The 16,883-nt window shown below is 39.6% G+C and overlaps 1 protein-coding gene across 2 annotated transcripts in view; it reads left to right on the plus strand.

The window, feature by feature from the left end:
• Nucleotides 1-16,130, plus strand: part of LOC103155478 (fibrillin-2) — a 24,293-nt gene extending 8,163 nt beyond the window's left edge. The window contains exons 5-22 of one of the 2 annotated variants that reach the window (XM_016663593.1): nucleotides 25-204; nucleotides 1,230-1,821; nucleotides 2,808-2,948; nucleotides 3,038-3,255; nucleotides 3,860-3,935; nucleotides 4,028-4,318; nucleotides 4,809-5,045; nucleotides 5,132-5,284; nucleotides 5,523-5,701; nucleotides 7,082-7,274; nucleotides 7,364-7,483; nucleotides 7,978-8,082; nucleotides 9,434-9,454; nucleotides 9,544-9,605; nucleotides 9,689-9,872; nucleotides 10,606-10,731; nucleotides 11,413-11,551; nucleotides 15,461-16,130. In XM_016663593.1, coding sequence (XP_016519079.1) covers nucleotides 25-204; nucleotides 1,230-1,821; nucleotides 2,808-2,948; nucleotides 3,038-3,255; nucleotides 3,860-3,935; nucleotides 4,028-4,318; nucleotides 4,809-5,045; nucleotides 5,132-5,284; nucleotides 5,523-5,701; nucleotides 7,082-7,274; nucleotides 7,364-7,483; nucleotides 7,978-8,082; nucleotides 9,434-9,454; nucleotides 9,544-9,605; nucleotides 9,689-9,872; nucleotides 10,606-10,731; nucleotides 11,413-11,551; nucleotides 15,461-15,602 — 3,159 coding nt within the window. In that variant the 3' untranslated portion in view covers nucleotides 15,603-16,130. Of the gene's footprint in view, nucleotides 1-24; nucleotides 205-1,229; nucleotides 1,822-2,807; nucleotides 2,949-3,037; nucleotides 3,256-3,859; nucleotides 3,936-4,027; nucleotides 4,319-4,808; nucleotides 5,046-5,131; nucleotides 5,285-5,522; nucleotides 5,702-7,081; nucleotides 7,275-7,363; nucleotides 7,484-7,977; nucleotides 8,297-9,433; nucleotides 9,455-9,543; nucleotides 9,606-9,688; nucleotides 9,873-10,605; nucleotides 10,732-11,412; nucleotides 11,552-15,460 lie in introns of those variants that run through there. The other variant, XM_016663592.1, reaches the window with a different exon arrangement.
• Nucleotides 16,131-16,883: the final 753 nt, after the last annotated feature.

The raw sequence follows: 16,883 nt of genomic DNA on the forward strand, positions 1-16,883 counted from the left end.
ATTGTTGTTGTTTGGTTCTTTTAGGAATATTCAGAACTGGATGCGTCAGATCTTTACTCCCAGATGGTTTTCAACCGCACAGCAGATGAAGTGACAAAGTTTGAGGGTTTGAAACAGAGACCTCCGTTTTCCCCCGCCTGGATCCTGAAGATCACCTGGGAAAACGTGATGCCCGTCTCCTTCCAGAAGGTCAACCTGTCAGAGGTCAGGTCACCTTTAAAACCCTGACACAGAAACAATAACTACAAACATAAAATTTATTAAGCTCCTCACTAAATGTTCATCTCTCATCACTAGAGTAAATACAGTCTAGCATACTGAGCATTTAAACTGTGTTTCTTTTTATATGACCTGCTTGTATTTTGATTCATAAAGATGTGAAGGAGCAGGAAGTGTTGTTGTTTGGTTGTCCTACTTTAATGTTATTGTGCAATGTGAGAGTTTTAAGGTGTAGGCTGGGAGAAAATGAATAAGTCATGGTTTCTGTACAGCTTTCCAGTTTGGTATCTGGTGCCACCTCGTGGCGTCTTAATGGGATTTGTTTCTGCCATTCGTCTTATTTTTAGCATCATCTGTCTGTGTAGATAGAAAAAAAGAAGTAAAGTTTTGCCCAAAAAATTCTCAAAAAAATAAAATTTCTGAGCTTTAGAAGTCCAGGATTTGCTTGAAAAAAACTGAGAAATGTTTAATCTCAGAAATTGTCTAGAAAAAAAACACGGAAAATTCTGAGTTTCAAAAGATGAAAACCTTGAACTTTCTCACATCTTTGAAACTTAAAAATTTCCAATTTTTTTCTAGAGAATTTCAGATAAATTCAGACTTTTTACTCGCAAATTTTCCACTTTTGAAACTCAGAAATTTCCAAATTTTCTTAAATAGAAAATTTGGGAAAGAAATCTCAAGTTTTTTCTTGCACAAACTCGCTTCTTGCTTTCAAACTCAAAAATTCCCACTTTTTTCCAAAAATAAAAATCCTGACATTAATCTCAAAATGTTTTAGTTTTTTTTCTAGCAAATGTTTGACTTCTGGAGCTCAGAAATTTTCAAGTTTCTTCTAGAAGATTTGTAGGGTTTTTAGGTGGAAATTTACTCCTGTATTTTCCTGCTCTGGTATGCCTTTGCAGTGAAGTCTTACCTGTTCTATTGCAGTTGTTTCTTGTATTGGATCCAATTTAAAGAGATGCTAACCTTTGTAGCATTTGTTGAGTTTAAATGGTTTTCCTTTGCAGACCAACACGTTCCAGTGTATCTTGACAACAGATGGAGAGCGTTCCTTCGCCCTCCTGCGATACGGTCAGATGAAATGGGGTCCTGGGCTGAGGAAGCATCACGATGCTCTGATCGGCTACACAGACGGAAAAACCACGTTCAAGGAGATTACAGAACCTCCAGGAAACCTATTTGGGCATGCAGGCAGATACAGACCCAATGAAGTTACGGGAACACTGGGGAATCTCGGCCAGTTGGTCTATGATTTAACTGGACCAGTAGGGTCGGATGCTGATGCTGGGATCAAATGCCAGGCGTGGTCGAAGGGGGAGCCGGACCCGGCTGTGTGGACGGTGGGGCTGTCCTCCTGTCCCTGCACCCGCATGCAGGCTCTGGAGGACCTGGCGCTCCTGCTGGACCTCTCTGACCCGGGTGAGACAGTCCAGAAGCTGAGGGCTCAGCGGTGGACGGGCTCCTCTGGGCAGGTCTTTAGGTCGCTCCTGTCCAACCAGTATGGCGCCGGGAAGAGGTGCGTGTACGAGCCGGAAGGCGCCCTGCTGGCTGGGTTCAGTGAGCGCTACTTCTACGGACAGAACATGCAGAAACACATTGGTAAGAGTCTCAGGCTGGTTTGGGTTTTCTGGTGAAAAAGTGGAGTGCGGATAACGAGTGGATGGTTTGTTGTTCCACTGGTAAATTTCACCGTAAAATAAATTAATATTTCATTACAGGAACATAACTAAGCACAGGGAAATTGAATCTTTAATTTAGTGCATTCATTCATTGGGACCTTTTATGCAAATTTCACTTCCATTTGAGTTTCTACTGCTAGAAACAATCCAAGTGCTTAAAAAAAAACATCCACCCGTTTTCTGTGAATAAGTTCATGTTTTTTGGTGTCTGGGAAACGAACCTTTCCAAAAACATTTTGATTATTAAGTCACAATTGGCAGGCGCTGCGCCGTTACCTAGCAACCATAGCAGAGCCGAGCCGAGCCCCATTACTTAGCAACCTGAGTAGAGTCAGTCACCTGGTTTTAACGCTGCACAATGGCTGCTGGCAAAGACAAGTGTTTAGTTGTTGACATACCATCCAGAAACCACTTGCTGCATTATTGTTGCTCGTGCAGGAGGCTCCACTAATGCTGTTCAAAGATGTTGTATAAATGTGTTTGCAGCCATTTTTATGTGTGAGTGTAAACTCTGAGTTTGGGGGCGTGGCCAGCAGCAGCTTATTTGGATTTAAAGTGACAATACGCCCTAAAACAGCTCAAAGCAGAACTGAGCAGACAGAAATCTCAATATCTAAGGATGATTTGTAATGAACATGTTTCATATCAACCATACAAAACATTTGTTTTTACTTTCCTCAAGGCTGATCCTCTCCCTGCTGTTTAGAGATAAACTGAATCATAGAGTTTTATGGTGTTTCTTACTGCAAGAGTTGACTGTAGATTTGGAGAGCTCTGTAAAAAAACAAAATATATTGTTGTTTAGTTAAAATCTGCAATGCTTTAATACCCAGACATCTCGTCTGATCATCCAGCTAAAGCTGAGCATCTTTAAGAGACATAATTTCACCAAATGTTTCCTTGCAGATGGGGATCTCCTCCCATTTCAGTGGTGTTGCATCGACTCTCCCCAGTGCCACCTCTACCTTGGAAAGAGACCTTTGGATCGCTGTCAAAGTTACGTCTCCAGCATTCGCAGCGGCTCCAGGGGGGCAGCGCGGGGCACCGGTGAGGAATCCCCAGAAAAAAGTCTAAAACAAGCAAATTATATGGCTTTTAGTCTTATTTTAAAAGTGGAAAACAATATTTCCCTACAGCGTTGGTGTACGGCAGTCTGCATTTCATCACCTTCGACGGGGCAGAGTACTCGTTTAAGGCCCTAGGGAAGTTTGTGATATTACGTCTCTCATCCGCAAGAGGCTCCAATATCTTCACCCTACAAGGACAGATTGAAAAGCTGCAGACAGTCGCAGGAGGGATCATTGACGTCCCAGTGGTGGTGCGCATGGCCGCCTTCCACCAAGGCATCGGCAAGGTCAGGACGGAACCACAGCAACGCTCGCCGTTTGGAAAAGTCATGCTGACCTCTGAGAATAATCCTTTTAACTCAGATTAAATCAGATTATTCAAACCTATTGGAGGCAAAGTTTTATGTGTTTCATTGGGATATTATGTGACAGGCCAACGTAATTTGGACTAATTAAATGTGACAGTTTTGTTCAGCCACCAACTTTCACTGAATTTATACCTTTAAACCCGACAAAGTACTGGTTCCATTGGCAGATTCTTTACTTTCGTCATGTTTTCTCATGTAATAAGTGAGAAAATCTGCCAGTTTTCATCAAGATTAAAGAATAATTTACTGAAAACAACCTCCTGTTTCTTGCTGAAAAGTTACTTGTACGTTACCTTTGCCTTATTTCAAGTCTGCCAAGATATTTACAGTAGAAACTTGACAAAAATACGTTGTATGATTTTGTTTTTTTGCAGTGTGTGGTAGATTATGAGGTCAGTCTTGAGATCTACAAAAGGAAATACAGTATTCCAGAATTTTTTACCTTTTGTTCTAGTTTTAGTAAAGCAAAACTAACTTGTACCTGTATCTTTAACTGGTTTTAATCTTTTTCCGTTATCCTCAGATTGACTGGAGATGCTCTGACAAAGCGAGCGGACTGCAGATTTATGTGGATGATGCTGAATTTCCAGTCAGAATCGGTAACATGCATCACACACTTTCAATATGCATGACTAAAATCTAATTAACAGATCTTAAGGAGAGCATCCGGTGCCTCTACCTGTCCTTCCAGGTGTTGTGTACGAGAACAAGCAGGGCTTTGCGGTGCGCTGTCTCTCGGTGAATCGCTGTGCAGCGGTCTATGCCAGCGGTCTCAGGGTGGTCGTCTGGCGAAGTGAAGGCTACCGTCAGCTGGCGGCCATGGTGGAAGTCCCGGAGAACTTCTACAGACGCACAGTAGGTCTCATGGGGCTGTGGAGCGCCAACCGGTCCGATGACTTCCTCATGTCCGACGGGAAGGTCGTCCCCTCCCAGGATCTCAACCCCCCTGAGGAGGAGCGGCTGAAGCAGTTTTGCATGTCCTGTGAGTAAAACAGGGACTCGGTTTTCTGACAGTATTCTCAGTCCAACCTCAACCCAAACTCATCTGAAGTTAATTTCCAGTCTGAATTAATTTACCAACACAGTTAATGAGCTGCAGTACCTCTGCTTATCAGTGACTTAACAAAACTACGACTTCAGAAAGACATTTTAGGGTCTGATTGCAGTTTTCTGGCAGATCCCAGATTACTGATCTTTAAAAAGCTTCACTGCAAAAACACAAAATTTTACCAAATATTTTTGTTCTAGTTTCTGGTCCAAATACCTTGGCGAACTTGAAATACAACAAAACTAACTTGCAAGTTATTTTTTAGCAAGATATAGGAGCTTATTTTAGAGGATGTTTGTTTTACCCTGAACACAGTTTTAAAAATGGTTTTTGTTGCTCACCAGCTGCGTTTGCTGGGGCTGAGCCCCCCTTGTCTTTAAACTCTAGTGACACCCCTGCTGCTCACATCTCGCCTGTTTTCCAGGGGCGGTCCCAAACCCTGAGAACCTGCTGGTGTCTTCGTCTCAAAACGTCCCCCTGGCTTTGGACTCCACCGCGCCCCTGCTGCAAAGCCTCAGTCCTGCTGAGCTGGAAGCGCAGATGAGACTTTGCAAAAACAGCGTTGAGTGCGTTGAGGACAGCGTGGTGTCCGGCATCCCCGACCTGGGCCAGCAGACTCTGGAGGCCCAGACTCAGTTCAGGAGCCTGGCTCTCCTCTTCGGTACATTTATCTGGCATTTCCAGAACTTGAAGTGCTTCTGTTTCTGCCTGAGCCTAACGCTGTGCGACATGTTTGTGATCCGGCAGGCAACATGCCGCCTGTAGTGACAGAGCCCGCTGTGATACACACAAAGGTCAACTCTCAGGTCAGCGTTCAAATTGTCGCTCAGGACCCAAACGGTGACCCCATCACCTACTCATTGCTATTCCCCTGGCCTCCAGAGGCTCGTGTTGGCAGTGGTGAGACACACACACACACACACACACACACTCTCACACACACACACACGCACACACACACACACACACACACACACACACTCTCCATCCATCACTGTTAGTGATGGCATCACTGTTGACATTTGTTAGCTGGACGGAGAGGCCACTGCTGCTGAGTCACACGGACAGAGAGCCTCTTCCTTCTGTGACAGCTGCGATGCGTAATTGGTATGTGTGTGATTTTCTCCTTCCCTTCCAGTGAACGGCTACCTGACATGGACACCGCGCAGCACTCAGCCTTCCCAGCTGACTGTCAAGGTCAGCGACGGGCAGACAGGCTCCTTGTTCACCCCCGTCCTGCGAGTCTGCAACTGTCTTAACGGAGGAACCTGCCTGTATGACAGCGTGGCTGAAAATCACCTGCAGGGAAAGTTTCAGGTACTGCATTCCTGGGTTTAAGCTGTTATTTTTCCTTTTCTTCAAAAGACAAAAGTAAAAGTCTAAATTAAATTTTGAAAGCGGAGGTAGTGGAGCTGTTGACTATTTTAATGCTCAGTTCCAATTTTTTTGTGAAATCTGATTTGTTTTTGCGTAGTCAACGATCACAAATTTTGCAGGATGATAAATTGCACCAGAAGTTATTGCGATGAACGATAATATTGTTGTTTTGACATTTTGGAAGTAACATAAAGGTAATGGCATATTCTCAAAGATGGTTCTGGAAGACATTTTAAATATCCAAAATAAGCAAAACAACAAAATTAATTATGAGGATTCTGTAAGCAAAATTGTACCATCAGCTAATTTGCTCATGTGGTAATACAGATACTTATTTTTTTGTTCTTGTAAGTCATTGTAATCATAAAAATGGTGCAGTGAATATTAAACATTCATCAGTTTCCCTCCTTTAACCTTTAGAATGATAGAAATCTACTGTTGCCATGGTGATTCCCGCCCTTTTCATGGCGTGAAGGGTGTGTCCAAGTTCTGCTGGAATCCTTCAGTTTGTCCTGTCGCCTAGCAACCATGGCAGCACTAAACACAAGCCATAGTAAACGTGGAGCTTGAAATCTTGCTGAGTTTTCTTTTTTTACTTACTTAATCCTTTTTAATTTATTCAATTATTTGTTTAAAGTAATTAGGCAAAAAGTTTATTCAAAAAATGTTTATGAAAATGACATAAACCTAAAAACACAACCTGTGTAAGCTTCAAACTTTCTTTTCTTTCGTGAAAGCAAAAATAACGTGTTTCTTTAGATCAGCCTTGTTTCTGTTTTACTTCATTTCAGCCCTTAGTTTGTGACTCTAGTTTGTATTATTTCATGTGTCTAGTTGTACTTTAGTTAAATTATCTTCCTTTTGTCCTCATTCTTTAGTTTTAGATTTATTTCCCACTCCTCTGCGTACTCTCCGTCGCCCCTGGTGTTTTTGTTCTGCTCTGGCTCCCTGTCTTCTCCTTTAGTTTTTCTAAGTTCTGATAATCATTTTTTTCATTAAAACATTCTCCATCTACACCTCTGCCTCTCTACATTCGGGTCCTTCATCAGCCAGCCTACATCATGGCAGAATCGTGGGATATTTTTCTCTGTGAAGGAATTTAACAGTGTAGCAATGACAAAACACACCAAATAACAGGTGTGTTCATTGGTTTTCCAATAGGACACCAAATAATTTTGTCTTTACTGAGAATGACACTACCAATAATTTAAGCTTAGAATTGTCAAAGTTTCTTAATTTGAGAAAAACCATCCAGTGATGTAAAAAAGTGTATGTTTTCAAAATTTGTCATTTTCTTTTTCATCTTTATTTAATTTGCAGGTAGTCGGGTGCTTGTGCCCTAAGGGATACAGCGGGGCGTTCTGTGGAAACACAACAAACGCATGTCGGGGCAAGCCGTGTTTCAGAGGGGTGCAGTGCGACCCAAAGTCCGGCCCTGACCAGTTCAGCTGTGGAGACTGTCCTGACAACACCGTCTCCAACGACAAACAGGGATACAAATGCTTTGAGTATGGTCTGTAGTACATGATACATCATCTTTAGATCTCCCAACCTGAGACCCGGTTCCTGTCCTTACCCTGGTTCCCTGGTGTTCCTCCTCAGACATGTGCAGCCCTCCTTTCCCCTTCCCGTGCCACCAGGATGCAGAGTGTCTGTCCACCAAGCTCAGCTACTCCTGCACATGCAAAACTGGCTTCAGTGGAGATGGACACAACTGCACAGGTGCTTAATGTCGACCCATTGCACAAGTATTTATACTCAGCTTACTCCATCGCTGTACAACTGCTCAGCTTTCTTTGTCGTCTGATTTGGAAGTGGAATAACAGTTGCAGTCTGTTTTGGTAATTTCTCATATAGTTTCCAGAGGCTGAACACTGAAAAAACACAAAATCTTACAAAGTATTAGTTTAGTTTATATTCAAATATCCTATTACACTTGAAATAAAACTAAACTTAACTTACAGCTAACTTAAATCATAGCTTATTTTACACAAATTAATCAACTTCTGAAGGTGATTTTTTATATTTCGGTTGATCAAAGTGAAACGGACTGACTCGTTTATTGTGTTTTCTTCTATTTGAGTTGATTTGTTTCGGAAAATCCCTGTAATACTCAAACGTTTGCAGTTGCACCGCAATAAGACTGACAGCGTATGCTAATGTTTCCCAGTATTTACATGTAACAGGTGAATTTTTTGTTGCTCTTTGTGTTGCAGACATGGATGAATGTGCAAAGTTCATGCCATGTAAGAATGCCAAGTATGAGTGTGTGAACAAGCGCGGATCTTACGACTGCAAATGCAGATATGAAGATGGATGTGGTACGTACACTGATATTAACGGTAAATTACCAGCAAAAAGGGATTTACTGAATAGACGGCATTGATCATTTGAGAGGATCAGAGATTTTTAAAATAAAACAAATCAGACCTGAACCCATGGAACGTTGTACTTCTGTTTATGGAACAATCTGTTTCGTCTGGGGTTGTTCTGAGTTGTTTTTTCAGGTTCGATTATTCTGATTATCTAGTCTCTTTCTTTGATTAGATCAGTCTTGTTTCTGTTTTACTTCAGTTCAGTCCTTCTTAGTGTTTCCATGTTTGTTTCTTGTCTCTTCCTTGTTACTCTAGGTTAGTTATATTTCTTAGATCTAGTTATTCTTTAGTGTTAAATTCATTTCCTTGCCCCTTGTGCCACTTTCTCTCTCTCTCTGCAACCCTGTCTTAATCTAATCTGATCTAATATAATCTGTTCATTGTTCAGTAATCAGCCTTCCCATTACATATCCAACTCATTCTCAGTTCCTCCTGTTAAATCCAGTTGAATCCTGTTATTTCCCAGCTGTTTTTGCTCTGCTCTGGCTCCCTGTGTTCCCTGAGGTTTTTTTTTCATTTTTTTCATTAAAACGTTCAACATGCTTTCAGGTATTTTCTGCATTTTGGTTCATCCACACAAACTCACAATTCATGACACAATCTGTCTAAAGAAACCAAAGAGATCAATTAAGAAAATCAAGGACTAATGAAGGACATTGGTTCAGTAGAGTGCCGTATCATACATGTTTTTTTCTTTATTATAATCTTTATATGTGCTCATTACCTGTTTTGTGTTTAATATATGGATGATTGACTGATGTTTAGTAGCTTCTGGTATAAGGAATTGACTTTTGAGAAAAATTTTAAACTTTTGAAATTTGGTCTTGTGGTGTCCATACTTTTGTCATGAGGCCCAAAATCATTAAGCTGCAGCGATTTGCCTTCGAGTAAAAATAGGTCAATAATTACGGTTCTAGTTTCTCCAAAATTAAGATGAATTAAAAACATTGATATATGGGAATCTTTTTTTGGATTGTTATTTAACTGTAAAAAAAAAAAAAAAAACAAACAAAAAAAGAGCCAGCTGCGCTTTCTGGCCAGATTTGCTCAATTCTTGAATTAAGGTCTGAGGGCCACAAATGGCCCCCGCATCTCACTTTGGACACCACTCCGATATACTACATAAGATTTTTGTCTTCAAACTACTCATTTTCATTCCAATTTTGTTTGTCAATATATGACAAGAACATTTTAAACTCCAGAATGAAATAAATATTTATTCAGTAGTTTATTTTGATTCAAAGAAAATAGCTCACAGTCGGAACCGTCTTTGATTTTTGTTTTGTTTCTTATGCAGGTAACTCCACGAATCCTCCAGGTTTGGGCTCCTACCAGCACCTCCATTGCTGCAGCTCTATCTGTCTTACAGAGATGTTTGTAAGTTTTTCTACTTTTGCGTCTGTTCAGGGTACAACATGTTCAATCTGACCATGAGCTGGACAGACGAGAAAACGGACGGACTCAAGCAGGTGTGTGATCAGGCTCTGCCTTCCCCCCATCGCACTGATAGATTCTGCTTGACAGCAAAGTGATGGTTCAGTGTTTTCCTCAGCTGGATGACATCCTGGCCAAAGGTTTCACAAACAAGTTCTACAACATCAGTCAGAAAGCTGCATCCGTCCTGGGCATGGAAGAGTACCGGCTGGCCGTGTCCAGCGACACGCCCCACTGGTACATCCAGGACTACCTGATCAAAGTCAGCAGATACTACGGCATCAACTCGGTGCAAGTTGATGGTAAAATACTTCTGTGCAGCAAAACATAGTAAACAATAGAGCAGAGCTGGGAGGAGCTACTTACATTTATTCAATTACATTTGTTTGACACTTTTAGGAGTACTTTTACTGACTGCTCTGTACATTTTACTTTTACTTGAATAATTTTATTACGAAATATTTCTACTCTTGGTCAAATTTCTGGATTTTCTACCCATTGAATGAAAAACTGTGTTTTAACCACACACCTGCAGTTTCTGTTAAAGTTTTAGCAGTTTTTCTACTGAAAGAAACTCATTTAGAAAAAAATTATTTTGCCTGATTTTGTTATTTTTAATCATTTTTTGTAAATTTGGTCTTTAAAATACCAAAATGTCGTCTTAACTTTATATTTTGTTCCGTTTGCTTATGTACCTTTTAAATATTAAATTACTGATAATTTGATCAGTTACTCAGTATTTGAGTTGACTTTTTACCTCATACTTTTTATTTTTACTTGAGTAGAAATATGGTGAAGTACTGATACTCTTACTGGAGAATAATTTTTGGGATTTCTGCACACGTCACTTAAAAAACAAATCGTAAAGTTGCACTGCAAAAACACAAAACATTATCAGGTATTTTTGGTCTAGTTTATAGTGAAATATCTTAGTTTTGTTGTATTTCAGCAGTACTAAGGTATTTGCACTAGAAAATAGGCCAAAAATACTTGATAAGATTTTGATTTGCTGCTTCACTTTGATTCTGTAAACAGATTTAGATGAGTGCAAGGCCAAGGAGGCGGGGTGTGTCTCAGCTGCTGTGTGCACCAACACCTACGGAGGCTACATGTGTGTCTGCAATGGCACTGTTGTGGACGGAGGCCAGTCCTGTATAACTGGTGAGTTTACTGGAAAAAGCAAAACCCGACGACGTCTCAGTGAAACCATCACTAAAAAGTTTGTTCATTTCAGTAATTCAACTCACATTATCCTGGTAAGCAGGTTAATGGAGGAGAGAAAGAGTAGGAGCTTCTTAAAGAGACAGAGGCCCAATTTCAAGGCGTCGAATTGAAAAGTCTCTTTTAAGTTATGTTTGATGTATGCAGCATTTTTATAACATCTGAAGGAGACATAATTCCCTGATTCTGCTGTAAAATGGCTCTATGTGCCTGGAAAATACGCATTAGCTTATCCGCTTAAAAAAAACAACTAATTTATGCAGTAATTCATGCAAAAGGAGCCCTGACCAGGTATTAGGGTAACATTATTTATACGTCAACATTTCTGTATTAAAAACCTTTTTTTATTAGTGAATTCAGAGGGAGACCAGTCAACTTTAATTTCTTTTAAATCATGTCAGGTTCATTGGTCTACTTTTATTGGCTTTTCACATTTTCTAAGAGTTTTGTTTTCAGCTGCAAAGTCATCAAAGTAAGAATTATAAATATGATTATAATGCGAGTTTGAATTACATTAACTTTGCCATGCTGTTCTGATTTCACCAATGAAAGAGCTCTCTCTGCATTCATTAAAATAATAGCTGTGGTTTTGACATTGTTTTGTTTTTCTCTCTCAACCAGCCGAGCGATCAGTGAAGTCTGAACCGAATGTGGACCTCATTCTGGGTTTGGTTCTGGGCATCGGCATTCCTCTGCTCCTGCTGCTGCTGCTGGCCGTTCTGCTCTGCCTCTGCTGCTGCAAGAAGACGGTTACTGGAGAGTGAGTAGCATTAGCAGGAAACCGACGTTACAGGTTTTAATTAGGACACAGCATTCGAAGCAGGCTGAAAAAAATGGCTGCTGAGGTGCTTTTAATGTAGGAGAGATTAGGGCCACTGGAAAAAATGATTTCTGAATTTTGACTTTAATCTACTGAGATTAAAAGTTAGAGTTCTTGAAAAAAAAAGTCAAAATTCTGAAAAAAATTTAGAATTCTGAGAAAATAAATGAGGATTCTGAGAAAAAAGTCAAAATTTTTAGGAAAGAAGTCAGAATTATGAAAATAAAAGTTAAAATTCTGACATTTTTTCTCAGTGGGTTTTATTGTCGTCTATATTTTAATGATCATACAGATAAAAAAATGTTAGTTTGACTCCAGTTTATGGGAATCCCAATCTGGAACAATCCCTAATTGTTCTCACTATGCAGACAATAAGAGCAGACTTCAGGCGGTTCAGTCTGCGTTTAGCTGAGTCGCCTCCAAACCTGCATACCGGCAAACATCCTGCAGCCTGATTGGCCCGGAAAGCTGGCAGTAACGGAGCTCTGAATGTCAAACGACTGGGATATTAACTCGGTTTTGGGTGGGTCAGCAGATCCTCGGGGTGAGGGGAGATGAGGTTCATGCAGAGCGTTGGAGAATAAACTGCCGTGAAGACACACAAATTCACGACTGTATTTCAAGGTACAGTAGTGAAATTGGCCGGGCTGGAAACGGTTCTTCTTCCCAGAAACTAGAGGCTGTAAATCCCGTCTGCTGCTGCTGCAGCTCCAGCCTCCTCCCATTTAATTTCTCAGTCGGAGGACAAACTGCCCACTCTATTACTATATTAAACTAAACACTTCCTACTAACAGCCCTGTGCGAGTTATGAAACTTTTATTCCACACAAAACTATTTGAGGAGGCATTGCTTGGTAAAGCAGAGCCATAAAAAGGATCATGGATGGATGGATGGATGGATGGATGGATGGATGGTTGGATAGATGGATGGATGGATGGATGGAAACTGTTTTCTTCCAAGCCGAATAAAATAAAACCACAATTATATGTACTTATAAAAATAGCAAAAGCAGTATAATTAACCTATTTTAGTTTAGTTGAAATGTTTAGCTTAGCTTTAGCTTAGCATGATGTAGCTTATATTGACTTCTTTGTTTCTTATCTGATTTTATTTGAGTCTGTTTTCATCTAGTAGCTCTGGTTTTTAGCTAAAGCTACTTTTTATTTTATCTTAGCTGGACTTTCCGTTACATATTAGCCTGATTATTTCTGTTGATTTTAAGTTTAGCTTAGCTAAATTGCTAAGTGTAATTTGTGACAGTAGCCTGGAGAAAATATTTCATTGGTTTTTTTGGTTATGAGTTATTTATTTCACAGTTAGTTTAATTAAACTGCACTTTGTTTAATTATTTTATCTGTACTTAAATTACCCAAACCTCTTGTGGTTTTCTTATAGAGTCTGTTTCAGCTTAGCTTAGCTTTTCTTTCATTTGGTTTGTTTGGTTTATATTGGTTAAACTAACTTAAACAAAGCTTAATGTTAGTTTTATTAACCTCTTATTATTGCTGTTACTCATCAGCATAGCCTGTTATCTCACACTGCTTTAGTTTAATTAATCTACATTTATTTTAGCATAATTTATTTTATTTTGTTTATGGATGCCTATCTTAAGTTGTCGTAGGTTTTAATTGAAATTTAATGTATAAGTGAACTTTTACGTATAATTGGACACAAATTGTCTGTTAATAAGCAGAGGTTGTGATTATCATGAGTATTTTGCCTTCTTCAGTTTAAAAGCCTCTTGTATTTTTTCCAGATGCCGTTGTGTTTTGTAACGTGTCCTTAGCAGCAAAGTGTGCTGCTGTACGTGTGCAGATGTACGGCATCTGGACCAGGTGCTAGTGGGCCGCAGAGACGCCTAATCCCCCTGATGACTGGCCTCCTTTTTCCGCTTTCACTCAAACGCACTCCGAGTCCAACAATGCCGTCTGCGGCAGCGTTGTCGGATCACCTTAGATGAGCAGGCAGAAAAATAAAACCCACAGAAAGAAACACTAATTCTGTTTTACTTTAAAAAAAAAAACAACTAGGGTTCACTCACATTTTCTGAGAAAGCCGTGACTAAAGAACAAAGAATCTGATGATGCCTCTGCAAACAGCGTATGAAGTCATTTCACAAGTTGTGTTGTCTTTGTTTTTAGTTTATCGTGGGATGATTAAGCAGCAGAGTGACTGCGCCTCGTTATCCAGAGGGACATTCTGCACATATTTACACAGAGAGCAGTGGTAATAATGTGTTTTAACTGAAAATAAGAAGCATTCAGATGTGAGCTCCATGTTTTTAATCAGCTTTAGCCCCAGATCTCACTATCTTTCAACTCTCTGGGTATCTAGGCTAGACGAGGCATGAATATGCATGAGTCACTGTTGCTCATCCGAACATTTCCATAAACCATCATAATAATATTATCTGTTGTATGAGAAACAGCAATAAACACAACCAGGACATTCAAACCACATGGAAATATAAGACTTATTATTCAAAGGAGTAGAAAGACGACCACAATACAAACAAAACCTTTTTAGCCCAAATTGCAGATATTATTCCTGAACTCAGCAGCTCACAGAAAGGTGAATAACATTCTGTGTTTATGTGATTTAAAGGAAATTACACCATGATAAATGATTTTAAAATTATTATTTTTCCCTGCACAATTCAACCAACTCATCACAGTCAGTTCAGGATAAAAATCTAAGACAAAACTAAACAAAAACAATGTGCATAAACTTAAAGTAAAGCTTGTATGAAGATAATTCTGATTCAATTCCAGGTTTCATTCTTCTGCATTTGCATCAGTTGTAGTTAATCTGAATCACCAGAAACAAAAGATGGCGCTCCTTTTAGGATTTTCCTGCCATTTAGACTCTTAGATCCTTCAGCTGAGCACAGAAACTGTTCAATAGTATCAGTCAGAAGAAGGGTACAAAAAAATGCACAAAGCACTGAATAAAATGTTATTTTTTCTGTAGCTTGTAGCTTCCAGTCCATCTTAGAAAATCTTAGAAAGCAGAACAACACCTTAAACCAGTGGTTCCCAAACTTTTTCTTCTGCGCCCCCCCCAGTGGTCACCTGAAGAGGGCAGTGGACAAGAGACTTAGAAATCTTTTGTAAACTGGAGTAAATAGATTTACCCGAGGCAACATGTGGCAAAAAGACTTAAAGCTGCAGTATGTAACTCTTACAAAAATGTGCTTGTTTCCATATTTGTTAAAACTGTGATCAGACTGCCGTCTCCTCCACCTCCTCCCTGAGCTGTCTAAAGACATGCACAAAAAACAACTGTCAATCAACCTTGTGTACTCGCTGCTAAATGTGCTAATGGCGGAGAAACAACTCACCATTACAGGAAAACTGTTTATCCACCATCAGCTGTGGTCAAGCTAACTAGCTTTAGCATTTGTGAAAGAGTATGTTGTGGTGAATTGGCTGTAGCTTAGCAGATAGCAGGACGGGATGAGCAGTGCCAAAATCAGGGGTGATTGACAGCACTAAGACCTGCCTCTTGACTCTGATTGGTTGTTTCTAGTTAGCACTGGGAGAAGACAAGAGAGCTGCAAACTGGGATAACATTGTTTCAACAAAAAATATTTTTTATTAAAGTTACTGCAGCTTTTAAGCTAAAATTGAATATAAAGATGCTTCAAAACCTTATTTTCCACATATAATTATACTTGTTAAACTAGATTATTGTAGTTTTTGTGTGTGTTTCTTTCTTTCTTTTTTGTTTGTTTTTTTTACATCTTTCACTGTTTGTAATTTAGCTAAATTGACCGGGATACGTGCCACATTAAAAGTGGAAAAGGTTTAGAAATATTTGTTTTACTCCTGGTTCCTGTTGTCTTGCAGCCTCCCCCACCTGATGCCAGACCACATCCAGCAGCAGTACAACCCCCCACCCTTCAACTACGCCGACCCGGCCCTGCAGTACATGAGCCACTGCAGCCCTCGGATCTTAGACAACATCACGCCCCGGCAGCGGCCAAGATAGCAACACCCGCGGCTTAATAACGGCAACACAAGCACTTTCCCTGACATAGTACCAGATAATAACGCTGGGGGTGAATGTTATTTATATTTACTTGAACACCCAGTTGAATCTGCAAAGTTGAATTATTTTCATTTTCTGATCAACAGTTTTCAATTTGTCTGACCCAGCAGAAGCCGCCGATGTCTTAGCAGGAAGTGTTGATTAAAAGTAAAACACTGCAGTGCTCTTTATCTTCCAGTTAGTGGCTAGCCAGCAGTAGCATCTGTCAGAGTATCAGGTGTCAGATTCACATAGGATATATGATTTTAATCTACGGGGATCATTATTCCAATACACCAGTCCACAAAAAGGTGCTACCGTTTTCTGGAAACCATTCATACAAAGTTGAGTTTCAAACTCTTGAGTTATTATTTGTAGCTAAATTGCATCCTAGTTCATTTTCCATATCAGAGTGTTAGCTGGAAGCTGTACCGCAAGTAAAAAAACATGTAGATATATTGTAAAATATTAATAAAAAATGTTCCATTCAAGAAAATGTAACTGTGGAAACCATTTCAAGAACAAACTGCTGATGCAGCGTTGAATTAATGCTGGAAATTAATTCAATATTAATGCTAGGAGAAATGTTTCTTCCTGGAAGCTGATGAGCAGCAAAGAGATTACACTAAATATTTATCCTTTCAGCCTTAATTAATAATCTTTAAATAATCAAGGCAAACGTAAATAAGTTTGTTCACATTAAATATAAAAGTAATAAATGTGAAGAACTCAGATATTTAAATCCAAGATATTATGAGGCCTTTAAACAGAAAACTAGCTTATTTATTTCATGCAAAACTTGCACACAAATGTGAAAGTATTCTTAGCTTATTCATGAATTATGCATACCACAGTAGTGACCTTCATAATTATTGATATCNCGCCCTAAAACAGCTCAAAGCAGAACTGAGCAGACAGAAATCTCAATATCTAAGGATGATTTGTAATGAACATGTTTCATATCAACCATACAAAACATTTGTTTTTACTTTCCTCAAGGCTGATCTTCTCCCTGCTGTTTAGAGATAAACTGAATCATAGAGTTTTATGGTGTTTCTTACTGCAAGAGTTGACTGTAGATTTGGAGAGCTCTGTAAAAAAACAAAATATATTGTTGTTTAGTTAAAATCTGCAATGCTTTAATACCCAGACATCTCGTCTGATCATCCAGCTAAAGCTGAGCATCTTTAAGAGACATAATTTCACCAAATGTTTCCTTGCAGATGGGGATCTCCTCCCATT

This window comes from Poecilia formosa, unplaced genomic scaffold, assembly GCF_000485575.1.
Source record: "Poecilia formosa unplaced genomic scaffold, Poecilia_formosa-5.1.2 Scaffold430, whole genome shotgun sequence".
In the NCBI taxonomy this organism is placed as follows: domain Eukaryota; kingdom Metazoa; phylum Chordata; class Actinopteri; order Cyprinodontiformes; family Poeciliidae; genus Poecilia; species Poecilia formosa.